The sequence below is a fragment of the Lagenorhynchus albirostris genome, chromosome 5, assembly GCF_949774975.1.
Source record: "Lagenorhynchus albirostris chromosome 5, mLagAlb1.1, whole genome shotgun sequence".
In the NCBI taxonomy this organism is placed as follows: domain Eukaryota; kingdom Metazoa; phylum Chordata; class Mammalia; order Artiodactyla; family Delphinidae; genus Lagenorhynchus; species Lagenorhynchus albirostris.
Window position 1 is genome coordinate 17,454,827 of NC_083099.1, and position 22,985 is coordinate 17,477,811.

At 39.2% G+C, this 22,985-nt stretch overlaps 2 protein-coding genes across 6 annotated transcripts in view; one reads left to right on the forward strand and one right to left on the reverse strand.

Annotated features, from left to right (window-relative positions):
• The first annotated feature begins 7 nt into the window (after positions 1–7).
• PFN2 (profilin 2) lies at positions 8–7,908 on the forward strand. 3 transcript variants are annotated; one of them, XM_060149641.1, is made up of 3 exons: positions 8–239; positions 2,418–2,610; positions 7,776–7,908. In XM_060149641.1, exons 1-3 carry the CDS (start codon positions 108–110, stop codon positions 7,814–7,816), a joined length of 366 nt encoding a protein of 121 aa, XP_060005624.1. In that variant the 5' UTR covers positions 8–107; the 3' UTR covers positions 7,817–7,908. The 3 variants fall into 3 exon arrangements, with proteins under 3 accessions (XP_060005624.1, XP_060005622.1, XP_060005623.1); XM_060149639.1 differs by lacking the exon at positions 7,776–7,908 and adding an exon at positions 5,197–6,881 and having other exon boundaries at positions 10–239; XM_060149640.1 differs by lacking the exon at positions 7,776–7,908 and adding an exon at positions 5,519–6,881 and having other exon boundaries at positions 14–239.
• A 1,794-nt stretch (positions 7,909–9,702) lies between these two features.
• Positions 9,703–22,985, reverse strand: part of RNF13 (ring finger protein 13) — a 140,063-nt gene continuing 126,780 nt past the window's right edge. For all 3 annotated transcript variants that reach the window (XM_060149636.1, XM_060149637.1, XM_060149638.1), the window contains 2 exons: positions 11,378–11,458; positions 9,703–11,104 (listed from right to left, as the gene is read on the reverse strand). In XM_060149636.1, the coding sequence (XP_060005619.1) occupies positions 10,740–11,104; positions 11,378–11,458 (446 nt within the window). In that variant the 3' untranslated portion in view covers positions 9,703–10,739. The remainder of the gene's footprint in view (positions 11,105–11,377; positions 11,459–22,985) is intronic.

Consider the following 22,985-nt stretch of genomic DNA (forward strand, 5'->3'; position numbering starts at 1 on the left):
CGCCTCCACCCGCGCCGCCGCCGCCGCCGCCGCCGCCGCCCGCGACCGCCGCCGCCGCTGCGCCTGCTGCTCCTCGCCGTCCCCGCTGCAGTGCGAAGGGCTCGAAGATGGCCGGTTGGCAGAGCTACGTGGATAACCTGATGTGCGATGGCTGCTGCCAGGAGGCCGCCATTGTCGGCTACTGCGACGCCAAATACGTATGGGCAGCCACAGCCGGGGGCGTCTTCCAGAGCATTACGGTGAGAACCGGCGGTGGCCCGAGGACCCGAACCCGAGCGGGGCCGGCCGTGGGGGCGCCGCCGCGCGGAGCCGGGCCACCGGGAGGGCCGCGCCGGCAGGTGTGCGGGGCGGCCGGCGCCAAGGATGCGGCTGCCGGGCGGGCGGAGAGCCGGAGGCCCGGGGACGCCCCCTCTGCGGGGCTGCGCTGACTGGCGGGGGCGGCGGCCCGGCTCCCCGGCGTTCCCAGTGCCTGTCCGGGTGAGGCTGGGGGAGGGGGCACTCGCCGGCTCGGGGGTGGGGGCCCTTTTCCCCTTGTTCGGGCCTCCTGGGTCCCCTGGAAGCCCTGAGGCTCGCTTTGTACGTCCCGGGGTGGAAGCGGGGACCGGAGGGGCCGGGCCGGGGCGCGCTGGGCCCGGGCGGGGGTTCTCCGGCGGCCGGGCCGCCCCTCGCTCCGGGGACAGCGCGCTGCCCGCGCCGCGGGCTGTGAGAGGCGGCGGTTGCCCGGCCCCCGGGATCCTCGCGGCGACTTGGCGGAGGTTTGCCGGTGTCCAGGCCTCCGAGGCTTGCGAGAAATATACACCGACAACGTAGGTGGATTCGTGAATCTCGACTACAGCTCAGGCTCCATAGGATTTTTTTTTTTTAATTCTCCAAGATGGCGAACTGCCATTGATTTCTCTCCTCCTCCTATGGAGATTCATCGATACACCGTTATCCCCAGTTACGCAACATAGCTCCAAAAAAGGGGGTGCTTAAAGGGGCTTTTAGTAATCTGCGAAGACCAAGGGGACACTTAAGTTCTCCAAGTCCCTCCCTCTTTAGTAATGGTAGTAAAGGCACTAATGCAGATTTATGCTTCACGGTGCCTGATTTGTGACTTGGTGGTTTGACTCGGTTGCCACATGTCTGGGGGATAATTGTCACTAAGCGTCCAGTGCTGCTTTATTGTTTTGCCTCTTTCTAAACAAGGCTCTTTCTAAAATTGTGACGATTATATCAAATACAGGACCATTCTCTTAATTTCTTAAGCTTCACGCCCCCTTCCTATCAAACGCCCAAATCCAGGCCCCCTATTATGGGTGCTACTAATTATTCTTGTACTGCTTAACATGGTTTAAGATATAGCAGTGTAGAACTCAGTCCTTGATACAAGTACTTTCAGGTTTCCTATTACCGCAGTGGGCTACAATTCTTACAGAGAATTGGCATCTGGTGATCAACTTTTTTTCTGCGGTCCTCTTGTCTTTGTGTGTGAGTTCCCGCTGTCTGGCCGGGAAGATTGCAGGAGTGTGCTTGGAAATGGCTGGGGCCTGCTATGACTCTGCAGTTCTGATGGGGGCGACGCCTTCCTTCTTATTCATGGAATGTTAGAATGCACGTTTTCTCCTTTCCGGTTCTGGTCGCTACCTCAGTTTCTTTCCCAGTCTCCCTCCATTTTCTCTGTTCTTTTACCGTTGCCTGCTGCAGTGCTGCGGACAGAATCCTCTTTGCGTTTGCCCAGAAAGAAAACTGATTACTGAGGTGGTAGGGTAAGGGAAGTTGCAGAGAAAAAGGAGTAAGCGGCTAGAATAATAGAGAGGAGGGAAATATGAATTTGGGGATGCGCTGAAGTCTAGGGCTTGAAGTTCATATTAATACTATGGGGGATATTACAAGCTGTTCGAAGCGAGTAGAAGTGAACAGGTCTGCCAAGCATGGGCGTTATTTTAGGAGACTTTCAAACAACTTTAAATTTGACGCTACATGACTGTAACGTGACTGATTATGATAGATAAGCTTTTGTTGAAAGTTTTTAGGTGAATCTTTACCATTACGTAAGTACTTCAGGTACCACCTGATTTGAAACAGTTTATAAATAACTCTTAAGTTTGCAGTTTATCTAGTGTCAACTAACAACTAGAGATTCTTTGCGTAGACTGGTTTTAGTTACCAGACTACACTCTTAACTGTGAAATCTAATTAACTGACTGACATAAAACATGTCACCATGTAGGATTAAGTAATTTTTTAGAAAAGACTGAAACTTGATTTTACATTGTTGAAACGTGGATGTCTTGTAGTGGTAGTACAAACTTGGCAGTCTTTGCTGTTATACCAAGGCAAGGAATTAACTACAACTTTTTTCTTTTCTCTCTTTTTCTTTTCCTTTTTTTTTTTTTTTTTGGTTGGGGGCTGGGTGGGGGGTGGTCGGGGGACAGCCAGTAGAAATAGATATGATTGTAGGAAAAGACCGGGAAGGTTTCTTTACCAGTGGTTTGACTCTTGGCGCAAAGAAGTGCTCAGTGATCAGAGATAGCCTATACGTGGATGGTGACTGCACAATGGACATCCGGACAAAGAGTCAAGGTGGGGAGCCAACATACAACGTTGCCGTCGGCAGAGCTGGTAGAGGTAAGCAAGGCACACTTTGGTTGAAAGTTGCATGCCACGTTACAAGTGATTAAGCAGTCTCTTTAACATTTTGAATAAAGTGTTAAAAGAGTCCATAATGGCTCTTAAGGTGGTTTTTGTGAACTGCTCAGCACTGAAGGAGGCACTGCTGTAGATATACTTCCTCTACAGCAGCTGCATACACAACCTAACCTCTGAGATCCTGACTTTCTTCTCAAATAGAATGTTCATATCATCTTTTCAGTTTCAACTTTAGTAAACTGAACATCTAAATTTGCCTCTTCTATATGGATAACTGAATCACTTTGCTGTACACCTGAAACTAACACAACATTGTTAATCAACTATACTACTCCAATATAAAATAAAAAGTTAAAAAAAATCAATTTGTCGGGCTTCCCTGGTGGCGCAGTGGTTGAGAGTCTGCCTGCCGATGCAAGGGACACAGGTTCGTGCCCCAGTCCGGGAAGATCCCACATGCTGCGGAGCGGCTGGGTCCGTGAGCCATGGCCGCTGAGCCTGCGCATCCGGAACCTGTGCTCCGCAATGGGAGAGGCCACAACAGTGAGAGGCCCGCGTACAGCAAAAAAAAAAAAAAAAAAAAAAAAATCAATTTGTCTCTTCAGCTGTTATTCAGATTGTTAAATCATTCAGATTGGTTACTTTAGTCCCTTTGGGTCTTTGACCTTTGGATCTCTTCCTTTCTTGCTCACATTTTAGTCATTCACTATTCAGCATAAAAAAGGAAGAGTTAATATTGGCTCATATTTCTATTAGAAACATTGCTGGGGAAGAGAGAAATAATTAGAATGAGGGTTTTGAAGTAAGTTTTCCACTTACTAAAATATTTTCAAAGACTAAGTGTGTCTGATTTATTCAAAAAGTAGGAAATTATATTTCATTTATATACTGGTCCAGAAATTCTGGTGTTTCCTGACTATTGTCAACATTGCAGAAATTCTTACTGTACTAAATAAATCTCACTACTTTTTTGAAAGCAACTTTTAAAACTGAGGTTTATTATGACATCTAGTTGATTTACAGATACATTTAAATGTGTTAACCTGTGTAAATGTTTTGTAAATAAAGAGGGCTTATGTAGCCTCATATAGCAGACTTGGCACATCTAATTTTAAGACCACATCTACCATGGGAAGAAACTTGAAGCTACTCTGAGCCATAATTTACTGCAGTGGCCCTACCAACTCCCTGTGACTGTCCTAAAGGTTACTCTTGTTCTGATGTGAGTTGATGCTTATGAGTATTTCTCTATAGAAAAATTAGATGACTGTGAAATAGTAGACAAATCTCTAAAACATTACCTGAGCTCAGATAAATATATTAAAAAGAAGCATCAACCATGTGACGTAAAAACGAGAATGTTTTCATACCATACAGCACTACTGACATCTAGTGGCAGTGAATATAACATCTGACATATGTACATATGTTAATATTTTCACGATAGACCTTTGAACTACATCATAGAAGAACCTGTTTTTGGAAATAGTAAATCTATTTTAGGATTTTAGACTCAATTAAAAACAAAGCTAACACAGAGAGGATATAGTAAACACAGGCCTTTGGTACTTTTAATTTGTCCTTTCATGAATGGCACTGATGAAAATGCTATTTAAAATTTGGTCTTGGTTTTCCTCTGGAAATAATAGATATATTTAGCCCCACTGGTAAGACTTAATAGTTGGTACTTAATCAAGCAGTTAAATTTGGGGAGAATTTTATAAGTAAATAATTACCTAATTTTTTTTTAAGTTTATTTTTTGGGGGCCAGTTTAATATGTATTTGTCAGACTAATCAGAAGTTTTTTGTCCTATATAAAAGATAAATGTCCATTAAAAGGAATGAAATAATGCCATTTGCAGCAACATGGATGGACCTAAAGATTATCATACTAAGTGGAGTAAGAGAAAGAAAAATATCATATGATATCACTTATATGTGGAATCTAAAAAATATGATATAAAGGACTTATTTACAAAACAAGCAGACTCACAGACTTAGAAAACAAACTTATGGTCACCAAAGGGGAAAGGTGGTGGGGGAGGGATAAATTAAGAGTTTGGGATTGAGAGATACACACTACTATATAGAAAATAAATAATCAACAAGGACCTACTGTATAGCACAGGGAACTCTACTCAGTATAATAACCTAAAAGGAAAAAGAATCTGCAAAAGAATAGGTGTATCTATATGTATAACTGAATCATTTGCTGTACACCTGAAACTAAAACAACACTGTAAGTCAGCTATACTCTGATATAAAATAAAAATTAAAAAAGATAAATGATCACACTTCTTTTTCCCTAGCTAGTGTAAAGATATTTTTATAGAGCATTGCAGCTGCACTGATTGGACTTCCAAGATACAGTTAATAGTCAAAATGTTTTCAGCACATTACTAGTTTGAAAGTTCTCCTTTTTGGAGACCTGGCTGACTTCAGTGCTTCGTTGTTCATGGAAAACTAACTTAATGTAACTTACTAATGGGGTTCTGTCTGCTAAAACTTATGGGACTCTCTTGATTAACACTTCTTTTGAAACACTTTTCTTCTTTCTCTTTCAGTCTTGGTCTTTGTAATGGGAAAAGAAGGGGTCCATGGAGGCGGATTGAATAAGAAGGCATACTCAATGGCAAAATACTTGAGAGACTCTGGGTTCTAGCTGCTAGGCAGACTGTTAAGTATTAGGGAAAAATTGCTCTTAAACTTTCCTAGCTGTAAGCTTGAGTCTTAATTCTGGAAATTTTATTAGCAATGCAGGGTGATGGGGTATGAACCTGTGTCTCCTTTGTATCCCTCTGTTGGTGGGGAAAGGTGTCTTTCTTTCTGCCCTCCCCCCCTTAAATAATTCTGTTCACTTTTGTTTTGTTTCCTTGTGTACTCCAGCATTGGTTATAGTCATGGGAAAGGAAGGTGTCCACGGAGGCACACTTAACAAGAAAGCATATGAACTCGCTTTATACCTGAGGAGGTCTGATGTGTAAGCAGCCTCTCCCCATCTACCTAGCAACTGTCTTCATCACCACCCCAATTATGGTCACAGTGCTACCAGACTATAGATGGTAGCTAATTTTTCTTTACCTATTTTCTAATGTCACGATTCCTTTTTGCCCAATGGATCATTTGTATGTTAACCACTGTATGTAACCAACCTTATCTGGCAACATAATTGCAGCACAGTAATGATTTGCATGATACCTTGAAATTTGGGGGGAGGGGGCATTGCAAGTTGGGCATCACTTTGTCTTAGCAATTAATGGGATATTGATTACTAAAATAAGTTAATATTAAGCAAGGTGCCGGTTGTACAATCTCTAATTTGATCAGTGTCTTTCAGCACTTTGAGCATTTACTTAGCTCATTTAGTCTTCCTTTTGTAGCGCATGGTTGGGAGGAAAAAGTGCATGCGTCTTTCCTTCACTCCTCTTTTCCCACCCCCTCCCTTCGCACATAGGTATTTGGTTTGCTTCCACCTTCTTTTATGCAGTGCCTGGTTTATTTAACCAATTAATATTCCTTTTGTTGATGAGCTATTGAGAGCTGCAGTAGTTTGCTTTTAGTATTGCTGTTGCACTTGAGTAAAGACAAATCTTTTTTCATAGTGTCTACAGGACATAATGACAAGTGCAACTGCAAAACAAGAGCAAAGGCACTTCCTCCCATGACCTTACAGTAACCATACTGATTGAATCCCCAGGGACATTCCATCATTGCAATAGCTCACATTTTTGTTCCTGTCTTTTTCTTTGCACACCAGCTCTACTCTTTAGTAAAATTGTAAAAGGCTGCCATTATGGACATCTGGTATCCCAACATAACCATCTGGAGTGTGTCCAGTTTGTTCTTCATAGGACCAATTTTTATTTGCAGCTTGAGTTTTTATATGAAGTTGCATTATTGTGGACTTGGCTGTCTTGTGATGAATTTTTTTTCATATGTATTCTGTGCCATACTATTGTTAAAATGAACTGTTGCTATTGTGAGATGGATTTTAAATGACCTCTTAAAGGTTTCTTTCGAATGGCACTACTTTAGGGACATTCTAGTATTTGCTTCTATTGTTTGGGCCTTGTGGATAATGTACAGATTTAAAAACAAATCTTGTTGCTGATTTGTCCATTTCTTTCCCTGCACTTTGTTACATCTGGGATACAGTCTAACTCATCTGATTTAATATGCATTTAAAAAAATGCCATAACTATTAAACACCTTGTTTACAGACAGATGAAATAAATTTATTCCAACCAAATATTCTGGACTCCTGTTGTTTATATAAATTGTTAGCTTACTGTTACAGTTGATTTTTGATACAATGGGAATATACTCTGCTACGAGCATAAAATTTAAAAAAAAATTCAGCTAATGGCCTACTCCATTTCCTTTAGTATTTATCATAAAATGAGTGCCTGGGAATTTATTTTCAGTAGGCTTTGCTTTATTAAAAATGGCTTGTAGTTATTTCAGGCTCATTTTCAGGCTCATGAGGCAAAAATTGACTTAACCACTAGAAATTAAATATTTTTGTCTTGTTGCTGGTCTCTTGATGTGAAATCTAATGGAGCAGTAAGGGGCCCAATACCAAGAAGGGTTTCTGCATTGTGGATTCTTCTGTGTTGAACTGTCACATGACTTCTTTCAATTTGGAGGCTATGTTGGCAGGCTGAAGTCAGCCAGCTGGGACTCTCACATAAGGGAAGACATTCCTTAAAAAGCATAAAAGATAATTGGGATGTCTTGCCATTTCTGTCTGTGGAGTGACATGTTAACTATGACTAGGTAATAGTTTAATCCCAGATGTTGTAAGGTCCCTGAGATGTACTGAAATTTAGTAAATATGTTTAATACTATTCAGATAAATGATTATCACAAACTGTCAAGCAGAAGCTCCAAGTTCAAAAGCTGGTGGGTCTAAGCAAAACTGGGGGAGCTGGTTATAATGCAGATTCTGGGCTCTGGATTTCTACCCTGGAGATGAAGATTCCAGAAGTCCCTTTAGAAACAATCAGTAGGTCGGCCTTGATCCATTTTAAGTGAACTGTATGCTACCTACCCCTTTGGGAAAGGGTGGGTTAGGGAATGGGAGTTAATCTCTTTGCCTTACTTAAAATATACTGTGCATAATTAAATTTTTTTTCTTTGACAGTGTTGTCAATTCTGAATTTGATTGTCCATACAGGGATGTAAAGATATGGAAGATATGGATTTGGGGCTACTTTGACAGCTGGGCATACCTTAGAATTGTAAAACAACAATAAAACTTCTTGACCTGTTACAAGATCCTTGTTAGGAACAGGAGGTGGGTCAAATGAAAATCTGGTGGTTGGGTTGTGATGATTTATGATTTTATGGTAATATATACATTTATACTTTAGTTGTAAAGAACTGTTAGGGTAACTAATTAGAAAGCAGTGACCACACTTGTGAAACCCTTACTGAATGAACCTGTAGTAAGTAGGTGAGGGGACTGTGTGTGATGCTGGAGGTGTGGGTAGGGGAGTAGAAGATGGTAGAGGGCAACTGTATCATTAAAATAATGAATGAAACTAGTCATTGGCCCCCTTCCCACAATTTCACTTGAAGGACACTTATGAAAATATATACATGTGTCTTTGCTTTGTGTATTTAGTTCTAGGAATTTAACCTAAGGAAGTGGAGCTATATAAATTCGTATAGCAGAATGTTGCTACCACAGCATTACTTAGAATAACTAAACTTGGAAAACTACAAGATTTAACTTGCAGGGTTATGGGTCGAATAAATGACTGTATGTCCAAAAGATAAAATAGTCATTAAAGAATTACATAAGAAAATGCTCACCAATGAATTTTATATAATAGGATAAATGTATGCAGTATATAATGTATTTTACATATGCATTTCTGAAGGCAAAATATAAACTTTTCTCTCAGGTAAGTTTCCAGGTGACTATACTTCTAAAATCGGAAAATTTTTAAATTAGGAATATATTTTTTAATAGAAGTGGGATTTTAATTTTATTCAACATCTTATTTAAAAAGCTGTATAATTATACCAGAGAAATTATAAGAGATTTCAAATGACTATTAAGAGAACTAGTAACAGTCAGTGCTGTTAAGTATATATATTTTTAACAACTAAGAGTTTGGAGTTTCAAAAAAAAATTATTTTTGCCTCAGAAAAACTTGTAACTTAAATTTGAAGGAACCAAGTCCTTGATTTGAACTGTGGATTAAAGAGTGAGGGAACAGAACGTCTAATACACATTACACTGACTTTTAACTTTTTCCCTCTTAAAAAAAAAATAGTATGATGTTTTTATTATTTACTTTAATTATTATAAAAACTATTACTTATATTTATGTGCCAGGCACTGAGCTCAGTGTTTTGTCCTGACACCCTACTTTAGGATAAATGAAATTAACACAAATGACCAAACAGGTTTAGAAAAGTTAGGATCATACAAGTGTGTCAAATTCCATAGCTTTGGCTTAACTACCATAGTAAACTAAAACTCTGTTTCTCAGGCGTGTTTTTATTTCTGTGGAGCAGGGTGGGCATGGGAGTATGATGAAGAATTCAACTTTTGATTTTCCTAAGTGGAAATAACTCATTTTTTGTTGTTGCTTATAAGAATTTTTTTAAAAAAGTTCAAAAAGTGAAATTGCCCCAAATAGTGTTACACTTTTTAAAAATTTATTAAAATTTTTCTTTTTCCAACAAAAGGCTAATATAACTAGTATACTTAACTATTCTCGAATATGCTTTTGTTCACTATCAATCAGTTTCCCATGTCAATACAAATACATCTAGATGTTTACCTTTTTGAGGCGGTACAGCAGTCTACTGTAAGGGATGTATCATTGCAAGAAGGTACCGTAATACACACTATTGTTGGAATGATTTTGGCTGCAGTTTTAACTTTTGGAGGGATTACCTAATTGCTTGTGAGCAGTTCCTTTGTAGAAAATTCTAAGGTGATGTGCATTTATCTAACCTAAATTAATTACCTTAATCATTATACCGTTCAAAAGTGCTGTGCATATAAATACGGTTAATTTTGGTAATACTATAGCAGAACAAATATTTGCCAGTTCTTAAAGTGGAAAACGTGTTTATTAACATTCAAACTCCCTTCATACAAGGCCATATAAAAATTCTTAACATTTTGATTATACATAAGTCTGTATTTTCTACATAGTTACAATAATGTATAATTTAGCTTTTCATAATACATTGTTTAAATACATCATTAGTTCTGTTAAAATTAAGCAATATTTGCAAATCCAATACTTGAACAATTTCCTCTGTACATAGTTTAGCAGGGCTAATTAGCATAAGATGCTCTTTATTAAGAGGTATATGATCTGAGTATTAACAGTTACTGAAGTCTGGTATTTTTATACAGCATTTTCTTTTTCCTTTGATCACAACAACACAAAATCTCTAAGGATACTGAAATTCAGTAAGTAAAGTCCAGAGGCATTAGCCAATAAGTCAAGTTCATACATAACACTATAGTATTAAAAACCTTTAAAAAAAAAAAAAACCTTTTGCAATCTGCCCTAGTACAGACTGTTCCTATCAGGATAAGACTACTTGGCAATAGAAAGGAAAAAGACAGCTTTGCGTCTCCGTGGTGCTGATTGATAGGAAGAAAAATGCTAACTTACCTTGTCGACTCTCACTTAATGACGGCAGAAACGCCAGAACAAGCATATTCCAGCTCAACAGCTTTAGGTAACTCTATGGAGATGGGGGTTGGCTTAGCTCATGCTAGGTGATCACAGCACTGACCTTGTGTGTAAAAACATGAAACAGTTGCATACTGTGATCTAGGTTTTACTTGTAAGCTATAGTGAGGAATTTTTTTTTTAATGTTTTGGCTATATTTCATTCCAAAAGAGTTGATTTGATGCTTGAGTTACAGCACCAGTCTATATTAGTTATTAGTGAAACGAAGTACACTCCTGCAGATAAATACCAGATCAAAAAAACCTGTTTCAGTAATTTGATTAACCTGTAGAATACTAAAAAATAAGTTATTTCTACAGAAATCTCTGAAGGGAGCAAAAACACTATATGCCTAAATAAACATTTTAAAGGGAAATAACGCAATACCCTCTGAAGGTCAAACAGTGTTTGCCATGTTGTAATCCTGTTCACCATCAGGCTGCAGTTGGACCACAACACTCTGTTCATTGATTTCATTTTCTGCATCACTACTGTCGGTATCTTCATTGTCCTCTTCCTCATAGTCTGAAGATTCTGTCATGTTCTGATGTGAGCGGGATTCCGACAAAGCCCCAAATGACTGGGTGCTGACAGAAGCCAAAGGTCTGAGTAAAGGGGTATGTTCTGACACTTCATTTTCTTCTTGACTACTATCTGTGTCAGAGTCTGAATCGCCTTGAGAAGGAACAACTTTTTGCTTGCAGACTGGACAGGTTTTTTTGGTTTTAGTTAGCCAAGGATCTACACACTTGCAATGATAAGCTGTTGAAGCAAAATATACATCTTTCAGGTAGTATACTGTAGTTGAGAACATTATTTTTAATGTTTATTCATGTTCTGATCTATATGTATCATAGGAACAAGAGAAGAAAAGCTTGTAAATTTTTATAAACTGCTCCATCCCTTAATGAGATCACTGATTAGTACAGGACCTGGCTTATGGTGTGCTAATAACTATCTCCTGTCTCTCTAATACTGAACCTAAGTATAAATTACTCTATACAAAAATTCAAAGCAGTATGTAATTATTCATACCATGGGAACACGGAAGGATTCTGAGCTTGTCTCCATCTTCATATTCATCCAAACAAATGGCACACACATCATACTCATCTCCTATGACAGAAAATAGTAAAACTAATTAAAACATGTAGAGGAGTATTAACTTTTCAAGTTCTTCCTCAGTCACTTATTTTAAATGCCTTCTGATTTATCTTTTAAATGATACCTCTTTGTTTTCTCTCAGGTCAGGGAGCTGCTTCAAGTTCAAGTTCAGGAACCTGAAGTTTTAAATTAAATAATTAACCTTTTACCTACAATAAGAAATTAAAAATGGATGTCAAATTTGTTTACCTTGATTACCTCTGCAAAAGATTTTAATAATTCATTAGTTTTACATAACTATTCAGATGCTAGTGTGGAAATATTTTATGCCAAAGATGACAAAATTTCACTATTTAGATATCTTAAGGTCTCTGAGTTGTTTAAGTAAAAATGGAAGCATATTAGAACATACTCAAAAAATACATATTAGTGAATAAAAACGTTTAGAATGAGATATACTGAGTTTCAAATCTCTTCCAACATTTATGAGTTTTGTGGTGCTTGGCAAGTTACTTAGCCTCTAACATACAGTTGTTTTATCGGTAGAAAGATTCCATCTACCTTGCAGAATTGTGAGGATAAAATGAGATAAAGGGCCAAGCACAGAGGTATTCACTAAATGGTGTTGTTTTGTTTTGTTTTGTTTTTCGGTACGCGGACCTCTCACTGTTGTGGCCTCTCCCGTTGCGGAGCACAGGCTCCGGACGCGCAGGCTCAGCGGCCATGGCTCACGGGCCCAGCCGCTCTGCAGCATGTGGGATCTTCCCTGACCGGGGCACGAACCCGTGTCCCCTGCATTGGTAGGTGGACTCTCAACCACTGCACCACCAGGGAAGCCCTGGTGTTTGTTATTAATATCACTGCCTTTTTAATTCCTTATTGTTGAGCTGATCACCTTTATAAACAAAAGACAGTTAAAGTCATTGCCTATCCCACACTCAGGGCAACCACATTGGAGGCTTGTCAGAAATAAAGCACTGTCTGGATACACAGGCTGGATGAACATAACGCATTCCCTGGTGGTGCAGTGGTAAAGAAAATGTGCCTGCCAGACAAAGACTTAGCTAATTCACTAGTGGACAGATGTTCAGAAGCTGCAGGAAGGGTGAGATTCATGTCTGTTATGTGCAACAATATGGAAATGCTTCTATCTGGAACGTTATTCATATTATTGTTATTTGAATACTGTTTCAGAAAATTTTCATCAAGACACTTAAGTCTCATCAATCTAGGAATGTTATAATATGTAAGTGGACAGAACTTTGATATTCCGCTGTAAACCTGCTCCTCCCTCGTTTTTCCCCAAAACCTTGGGTCGTCAGATACAGCAAAGGCACCAACCCATCAGAATAGGAAGCACTCAAGACTTAAGGCAGCCACTGCAGTAGGATGAACTGACTATCAGGCCTGGGCATGTCCTTGATGCTTCTTTCCCTTAGAGTTTACATTCAGCATCACCAAGTCCTGTAAACTTTTATCTGTAAAACATCCTCAATCTGTCCCCTTTTCTCTTGTTTCCTCAATTATGCTGGTCCAGTAGCCTGGATTACTGTTAAGAGCCTCCTCTGTTCCTACCCTTCTATTCCTGCCCCATATGGTTTTTCTCCATAGCAGCCAGGGTGATATTTTTAAAACTTCAATCACATCACATCAGTCCTACTTAAATGGTCCCCCATCTCACTTAGAATAAAATCTGAGCTCCTTGTCGCGGCCTTCATACAGCTGAATATGATCTGATACACAGATCACCCATCTCATCGCACACGACTCTTACCCCCCCTTCACTCGTGCTTCAGCCACACTGGCTTTCTTTCAGTCTTGAACAAACTAATATGAAAGGTGTGCACCTGCATTTAGCCATGTTATGACAAAAAATTGCACATAAAAATAGGTATAGAAAGAGAAATCACTATTTCCAAAGATGACTTAAAAAAGGAACTAGACTTCAAAAATGAACAAAATGAAAAGACAACTACTGAATGGGAGAAAATACGGGCAAGTGTTATGAGTGATAAGGGGTTGATATCCAAAATATATAAACAACTCATATAACTCAGCATCAAAAAAACAACACGATTTTAAAAAATGGGCAGAAGACCTGAATAGACATTTTTCCAAAGAAGACATACAGATGACCAACAGGCACATGAAAAGATGTTCACCATCGCTAATCATCAGAGAAATGCAAATGAAAACCACAGTTAGCTATCACTTCACACCTGTCAGAATGGCCATCATCAAAAAGAACACAAATGACAAATGTTGGCAAAGATGTGGAGAAAAAAACCCTCCTACACTGTTGGTGGGAATGTAAGTTGGTGCAGCCACTGTGAAAAACAGTACGGAGGTTTCTCAAAAAACTAAAAATAGAACTACCAAATGATCTAGCAGTTCCAGTCCTGGGTATATATCCAAAGAAAACAAAAACATTAACTCAAAAAGATATATGCACCCCAATGTTCATAGCAGCATTATTTACAATAGCCAGGATATGGAAGCAACCTAACTTCATCAAGAGATGAATGGATTAAGACGACGCAGTACATATATACAATGGAATACTACTCAGTCATAAAGAATGAAATTTGCAACAACATGGATGGACTTGGAGGATATTATACTTAGTGAATTAAGAGAAAGGCAAACACTGTGTGATATCACTTATATGTAGAATCTAAAAAATTAAATATAACAAAAAAGGAAAGAGACTCCTGGATATAGAGAACAAACCAGTGGTTACCAGTGGGGAGAGGGAAGGAGAGAGGGGAAGATAGGGGTAGAGGATTAAGAGGTACACACTACTAGGTATAAAATAAATAAGCTACAAGGATATATTGTACAGCACAGGGAATACAGCCAATATTTTATAGTAACAAATCGAGTATAACCTTTAAAAAGTGTGAGTCACTGTACTGTACACCTGAAAATTATATAATATTGTAAATCAAATATACCTCAATTAAAAAAATAAGCTACTTTGAAATAATCTAGTAATCGTGTATACAAATTGATGTAAAGCTTAATTCAGTTTTTTTTTTTTTTTTTTTTTTTGCGGTACGCGGGTACCACTGTTGTGGCCTCTCCCGTTGCGGAGCACAGGCTCCGCACGCGCAGGCTCAGCGGCCATGGCTCACGGGCCCAGCCGCTCCGCGGCATGTGGGATCTTCCCGGACCGGGGCACGAACCCGTGTCCCCGGCATCGGCAGGCGGACTCTCAACCACTGCACCACCAGGGAAGCCCCCCTGATTATTTTTAAACCCTGAGCAAAGGAACTAATATTTACTTTTAAGGTTAAAGGCAGTTAAATGCAGTAATAAAAATTAGGCATGTCTTCATAGATTTAAGAAATAAAAAATTATAAAAAGTAAATATTGCCCCATTTTTCTGTAATCTGCTATAAAATGTTATATTCCTTTTTTCAATCTCTGAAATGAAAATCGTTCTCCTTCTACACATATTATCTTGGAAAACCTCAATGATTAAGCTGTAAAAGAAAAAAGCTGGTAACTTAAAACTTCAAATACAAAAACCCACTTTTTTATCATTTACATCTCAGGGATCTGGCTCCTTCACATACTAATGGGGTAGGGAGACAGCTCCCACAGAGACTACCTTAAATACTCAGTTGGGGGACTATTAAGTGAAAACATAAGGATTTTTCTTTCATCTGCTATGAAACATGGTATGTGGTAACCAGTCCTTAGGGTTATAGACTTGGAGAAATGCGTTAGCTGGTACAGGAAACTCAGGAAACCACAATTTCAACTGAAGAGCTATTTTTGAGGACCATAACGAGTGATGAATAAATTTATAACGAAGTTGGTGGCTTCAAAAGCAAGAAAATAACTAAAAGGCTATTACTATTTTATATGTGCTAGAAATGGCTAGAAATGTTTTTAACATTTAAGTGTTAAATCAGCACAAACATTTCTGAACAAGTTGCAAAGATGAGGATCACTAAGACAGGAAGATTTAAGATGATCACGTTCCCACAGTACGGTAAATGAATAAGACTGCCAGCTAGCCTTTACAGATATTTCACTTGTGCCAGGGCCTCAAGCTGCTGACTTCTGTGGGTCTGATTACAGACTATGCCTATGAAAGACTTCCAAATTCTTTCTGGTTTGTTGGTAAATATTTCCAAAATGTTACAGATGCCCCTAACATAAACATTAACTTTTCCACTATATTCTAAACCTGTAAGAATTCTTTTAGGACTTCACGGTTTGGTGCTGTGACTCACTGGGAGTGATGAGTACCCACAGAAATATTCTACACTTCCCTTCATGTTTTCAATCATAGTTGTGTCTACAACTATGAAAAACTGCAATAATTAATTGGGATTTTTTTTTCTTTCTAACATCTATGCATACTTTATCAAAACCATTAGAGTACACTAAAATGCATAACAAATATACCTCTTTCTTTTTTACTTTAGATGTCAAGTCTCATGATAACCAAAATACTCTAAAACAAAAATACAACTGGTTCAAATTTATGGTTACTGGGAAGAAATTTCAAGAGTAATATAAAGTTACATACTTTTAAGCTGCTTCATTATTTTGGCAATCTTCTACTTTTTCATCATAAAAGAAATGTTTATGGACTAAATATTGATGGCACTAATATTTTATTTATGATTGTCACTTAAGGGGTTGTTTTGTTTTTTATAAGAATTGCTATCATTTGTTGAGCTGTAGCAATGCTGAGCTGTTGCTATGTGCCAGGCACTGTTATAAGCATATTTCACATATTGATTTAAATCTCCCCACCCACCTTACGAAGTAAGTTTTTAGTCACATTTACACATGAAGGGATGTATGGAGAGGTTAAGTAACTTGTACTAGGTCACACAGCCAATAAAATGGATGATCTAGAATTCCAGCCCATGTCTGTCAGACTCTACTGCTGGTAGACCTGAACCTTTAGGAAATTATTTTTTTCTCAAAAATGTTCTTTCTCTTTGACATAGTGAATTGAAGAGGAGAGGGTAAGTGCAGGTGGCGGTGGGGAGAGGAGGATTAGAGAAGGGGAATGGTAAGGATTAAATCTAGGAGGTAACTGATTTCATTTTGAAATGGTAGTGACTGAAGAGGAAAGACAGGGTTGGGTAATATTTACAAGCCCAATGTTTGGAGTTGAGAGCCCTGCTACCTAGCTATGCACCCTCAGGTAATTTACTTGACTTTTTTTTTGGTCATGCCCCATGCATGGGATCTCAGTTCCCAAACCAGTGATCAAACCCGCACCCCCTGCATTGGAAGCGCAGAGTCTTAACCAATGGACCACCAGGGAAGTCCCTACTTGACATTTCTGAGTCTCACTTTCTTTTTCTATAAAATGGCCATGACAATACTTTTCTAATTGTGCTGCTCTGAGAACTAAATGAGATCATTTATGCAAGGTGCATGGTTTGCTTTTATACTAAATAATAGGTGTGTTATATGCTTATAAGATTATCAGGTTTTTTTACTTGGGTGCAATGTCCATTCCAATCCAATCTAATACCGATTAATTCATTTAGTAAATTACACTGACTTCTTCAGTGAGAAGTTAGTTAGGAGACTGAAGGTACAGTTCTCTATAGAAATCACAGCTACAGGCAAATGATAAAGGTCAAGAGTGCCATGATACCAACCAACCTAAGGATCAACTCTCCCAATCCCCTTCAGTCCATCTCAAGACTACAGTGCAGACCTCGGGCATGAGATAATAAAATAGTTCATCTTCAAGTAACTCAGGAATACCGTGATCTCACAGGAGCCATAGCCGTAACAGTAACTTCTACCCAACTTGCAACCTCATTTTACTGCTTTGTGGCCATTATAGAAAGTACTCCTTTAGAGGAACTGAGGATATTCCCTTTTCTGATTTGCTTTTTAAGAGTAAATTCAGAACATTTTCCCTTGAAATAGTTCAACAAAGAACAAACATCAACTACCGCTGGTTGGACTGAACTCTGGTTATAGATTCTTAGTGTATGAGGAGACGGACTATGTCCTTTACTCACCATTATGTCCCTAGTATTTAATACTGTGCCCAGTATAGAGTAGGCTCCCAATAAATACAAGCAGAATAACAAATGCCGCAAAGCATTTGTTCATTTCCTGATGGAGAGTTAACAAGCATCTACCTCTCACATGGAACCTGCCGCATGGACTCTTCCCTGCTTCACTGTCAACCCCTAGTCTGCTCTCCATTCACCAGTGTGAGGGATCCGTTTCCACAGTAATCTTAGCATGTCATTCTTCTGCACAAAACCTATCCAAGTTTTACTATGACACGATAAAATCACAAGTCCTTACCATGGCACGATCTAGCTCCCCATGTGTCTCTCTGATCTCATCTCTTAACAACTCTCTCTCTAGACCACTACATATATTCTAGTTACGTGCTCTTTTTACTGCTCCCTGAATAAATCAAACACACTGTTGCCTTCAAGCCTCCTCTGTACTTGCGGTTCCCTCCTCTGCCTGCAGTGTTCTCCCCTCCCCCTTCCCCCCACTGTTTAATCTCTCACTTCATTTGGATCTCTGTTCAGTGTCCTTCTCTGAGAGGTCTTCTTCCTGGTCTTATCTAAAACAGCATCCCGCCCCTCCCTCGTCACTCATCATTTGTTTTCCTCGTTGCACTTATTGCTGTGTGACATTACTGCTTTCCTTGTCTGTCTGCCCCGCAAAGCTCCACAAAGGCAAGAGGTCTTCTTTTCCGTTTTATTTACTGCTGTTTCCCTACCACCTAGAACAGTGCCTAGCACATAGTAAAAGTACTCAGTAAATATTTGTTGATGTAATCAATGTATGAATAACTACATAAGTTATTCCCAGGAAATCCTGACTTCTGCCTCCAGCTGCTAATCAGAGGACCTAATCAGACAGATCTAAGTACAAAAAGCTAATAATGTAGATAAATTCTATATAGATCCTGACTGATTGGCCTCAATCAGTCTGGCCTCAGCCTTCCTAGTTCAATGTTGAATATTCTGGCCAACTCTCAGGACACCAGAAGACCATATACAACAAAGTACTATAAGGAGTATAATGTTTGCACAGTGGCAATATTCGATACTGTGTCTACTGATAAGCAGAAGATATCCAAGAAAAGAAGAGTTCATTGTACCAGGAGATACTGGAGAAGAGTGCTTAGAGAAGAACTAGGATCAAGTCTTAAACTGAATTTAGAAAAACTAAGGAGGAAAAGACACTATTGGGGGGGCTTCCCTGGTGGCGCAGTGGTTGAGAGTCCGCCTGCCAATGCAGGGGACACAGGTTCGTGCCCCGGTCCGGGAAGATCCCACATGCCGAGGAGCCTGCGCGTCCGGAGCCTGTGCTCCGCAACGGGAGAGGCCACAGCAGAGATAGGCCCGCGTACCACAAAAAAAAAAAAGAAAAAAAAAGACACTATTGGGAAAGTAAACGATTGAAAGACTTTTGCAAGGGGAAATAAACATGGCAAAATCAAAGTTACACAAAGCTAGAAATACAGAGCAGTGGAAAGTAAGGGTGGATGAGTTTGGTGGAGCCAAATGATGAAAAGCTTTGAATACCAAGATGCAGACTCTGATCTTGGAATAACTGATGTATGAAAACAACATCTTAGAAATTTTTCATCAGGTGCTGAAGGGACCCGGGCCTGTGATGTAGAGGTGAGCCTAGAGACTGTTAAACTGACCTGATGTTTAGCACCCCCAAAACTCAAGTAATAAACTGAGGTTGGCTTGCATGATAAAGTGACCACAAGAATAGAAAGAAATTATTAGATCCAATAATCATTTTGAAAGAACAACTCATTGCATTTGGAGACTAGACACTGGTAATAGAAGAGGTGAATCAAAGATAATGCATGTAATCTTATGGGATGGCTATTTTCATTTAACAGAAGTTTAAAAACTTTTAAGTGTTTTGCTTGACATTATTAAGTACAACATGTAAAAAGCATAGGAGAGGGACTGGGAGCAAATTAACTATATATAAGCTGATTTTTTTTTTTTAACTAAGAATTGGTAAGTTAATTCTAAATGTTAAGAGATGGTTAGTGTTTTGTGACTATATTTTATCCTGAAATAATGTAACTATTACCAAAGACTAATTATAGTCTGAACAATATGTGCACTTTATTTAGTCTACAGTGTGTCAGAATGTAATGTCTCTCCAAAGAAGGAGTACTGGGCTTCCCTGGTGGCGCAGTGGTTAAGAGTCTGCCTGCCGATGCGGGGGACACAGGTCGTGCCCCGGTCCGGGAAGATCCCACATGCCGCGGAGCGGCTGGACCCGTGAGCCATGGCCGCTGAGCATGTGCGTCCGGAGCCTGTGCTACGCAACGGGAGAGGCCACAACAGTGAGAGGCCCACGTACCGCAAAAAAAAAAAAAAAAAAAAAAAAGATGGAGTACTCTTTCTGGACCACACACTTTACTGTAATACAAGAAATACAGTACAGGTTTCCCCTGCTATCTGAAAGTAGAGTTTTATGAAAACTTTCATAAGCCAACGTGGCACAAAGAAGCAGTTACCTTAGGACACATTTTGCTAACAGATGCACATAAGTTGAGATAAAGCACAGATGCTCACAGAGACAGTTCACACTGGCTTGATGCTGAGATGTTGAATGTAGTTCCAGGGGAAGGAGCTGGGGGTGCCATTCTCAATGCTCGGAGTGCATGCTGCCCTCTACAACAGCTCGTTGCAAAACAAAGGCTGAACACTAGTTTTGCTTTTCACCCTTTTTTTATAAAAGCGAAAATCCTCTTTGGATTTCTTTCAGTTAGCAAAAACAGGTACTAACATAGGTCTTTCAAAGAAGCAAAGTGGCATTAAGCAAACTTTCAAAAAGCGGGGGATACCTGTTTTGTGATGGAAAGTCATACTTTCTATGGAAATATATATAAATTACATTTGCCCTATCTCCACTGGATTGGAAATTCCTTGAGAATGAGGGTCACATTTCTTTGTAAGTTTTCTAAAATGTCCATTACAATAACAGATACATATTGACATTTACTTGGCAAATACCATGAACTATACTAAGGCAGAGCTTAGAGGAAGAACTGGGACTTCAAGGTTAACAAAAGCAGGGAAAGGAATTAAAACTCCAAAAAAGCTACACAGAAGTATGTGGGTGGGGGAACAGGAGGCAGTTCCTCAGGCTAGAATGTAAGATGCAAGGAAGTGAACAGAGGGTGAGGCTGGGGGTGGAAGCAGGGGTCAGACCATGAGGTCCCTAGGCCGTGCTAAAGTGTAAGTCTGACTTTATTCTTACATATAAATGAGGCTCAGAATAAACCACAGAAGTTCTCTTACTGTATATAATTATGGACAGTAAGCTGCTATCTCTAACGCCAAGCACAATGGCTGGTCAAATACATGCTGACGAAATGCGAAAAGGAAAAGCAGTTCTGGACATACTGAATTTGAAGACTGTGTATCCAGGCAGAGATGTCTATTAGTTAACTGGATATGTGGAACTGGAGCTTAGGAGAAAGGTCTAGGCGGGATATAAAGTATGCAAGCCGCCAGGAAATAGCTCACTAGGAAAAGGCAAGGGCTAAGGAGATAATAACCTGAGATAAAACCCATAGATCTGTGCCTGACACACAGAAAGCTCTCAAACGTGTGCTATCATTATAAGCAAGCAGTGATCCAAAGGGTAAATGGCAGCAAAGGAGATTCCTACTTCACAGAAGAGGGCTGAAAAGACTGGTGACTGACTGTAGCTGCGCTCCTGAGTGCCTACCCTACCCACAGGCATCCAGGGTTGGAAACACGGCGCAGAAGAAGAGGGGTTACTGAGGGCAGTGAGTTGCACGTGTCAGTTCCAGGGAGGCAGAAAGCAGAAAAAAGCTGAGACTATCTGAACCACAAAAAAGTTGAGACTATCTGAACCACAACATACCTTTTTTTTTTTGAGGGCAGAGACTGTAACCTAACTTTATAAAATAATTCTTTATTGCTTCTTTCAGAGCGTAGCCACCATGAAACCGTTTAATAAACATTTCTAAATTAGTAAAATAAGTCTTAGAGGATGATCAGCCTATGAAAATTTGTTAATATAATACCATTTGGGAGAAAACATCTTTAAATAAAAAGTCATACAATAGGTCATGGATAAAGAAGCCAAATGAGGCAATACATGTGAAAACATTTCCCATAACACGGAGTATTAAAAAAATGTAATTTTACAGTTAGAAAAAGTATAATTCAGAGTAACTGTAAGAAATAATCCAGTAGGACACAAAGGAGACACTTATATAACAACTTCAGATTTCTTTTTCTTCAGAAGTTAAGGCATCCTGAACATCTAAGCTGGCCGGTGAAATTGCATATATTTTATGGCTAGCATGCGACTACACTTGCTTAGTTTGGGTCCATAGTAATTTGTATTTGAAAAGACATGATTTTGCATTACTTTCTTCTCATATCTTAGTGAGGTACTTTCAGCAGGTATTATCAGAGAGGTAGGTTAAGTGCTCAAGTCACACATTTAATCACTAATAGAACCAAGTCTTTTGGTTCCATATCCTGTATTCTTACCACTGTATCATTTTGCTGATCCTCTAAAAGTTAACTTCCTCACTGCTGTGGGGTTCATAAGAACTACTTACATCACTTACATAAACCCACCCCTCCAACTAGTATAGCTTTGATACGAATTGCTAAAGTTTACCTGGGGTAGAAGGAAGCCTAGGAACCAGCTATAGGAAAGGAAATGACTTGTGATTCTAGTGGAGTTTTAGAGCTGTCTATAATTCCTAAAATGGAATGATTTCTACCGGGAGAAGAGGTAAAATAATTAACATTCCTCACTGACTTCTACTGGATTTCCCTTTGGACGTAAGATCCAGTGAGAGTAGGTAGTTTCTTTCTTTCTTTTACTTTTTTTAAATTAGAAAAGTTTCAAACATACACAAAAGTATAATGATATATACCATTATACCACCTCATGTACCATCACTGAGTTTCAACAGTTTTCAATATTCTTCTATTTTTGTTAGATCTGATAACTTCCTCTGCTTGTTTCCCTGAAGTATCAACATTTAAAGCAAATTCTGAGACATATCATGTTACCAACACATACTTTAGTATATATGTCTAAAAGATAAGGATTTTTAGAATTTGTAATCACAATACTATTACACACCTAACAAAATGAATAGTAATTTCTTAATATCATACAATACCCAAGGCATATTCAAATGTCCTCAGTTGTCTTAAAACTGTCCTTTTGCAGATAATTTATTCAAACTAGGATCCAAACAGGGTCCAAACATTGCATCTGGCTGATGACTTGTAAGTCTCTTTTAATCTAAAACTGTCCTGCCCTCTTTGTACACCTTATTTGTTAAAGAAATGGATCATTTGTCCTGTAAATGTGTCTGCATTTGGGATTTGGGTGATTGCATAGCAGATTGTTAAGATGGCTACAGCACTACATCAATCATTCTATGTTCACACCAAAAATTCTACTGGCTCAATGACACCCTGAAGCAAATCAGAAAAAAAGCAACACTTCCTCAAGGTACTTTATTGCTCTTTGCCCCTCA

Bases quoted from the DNA above. Each gene is read 5' to 3' on its own strand.
- PFN2 (XM_060149639.1), top strand. From the start codon at position 108: ATGGCCGGTTGGCAGAGCTACGTGGATAACCTGATGTGCGATGGCTGC. The intron at 240-2,417 runs GTGAGAACCGGC...GTCGGGGGACAG, and splicing joins GCGTCTTCCAGAGCATTACG to CCAGTAGAAATAGATATGAT. The intron at 2,611-5,196 runs GTAAGCAAGGCA...TTTCTCTTTCAG, and splicing joins CGTCGGCAGAGCTGGTAGAG to TCTTGGTCTTTGTAATGGGA.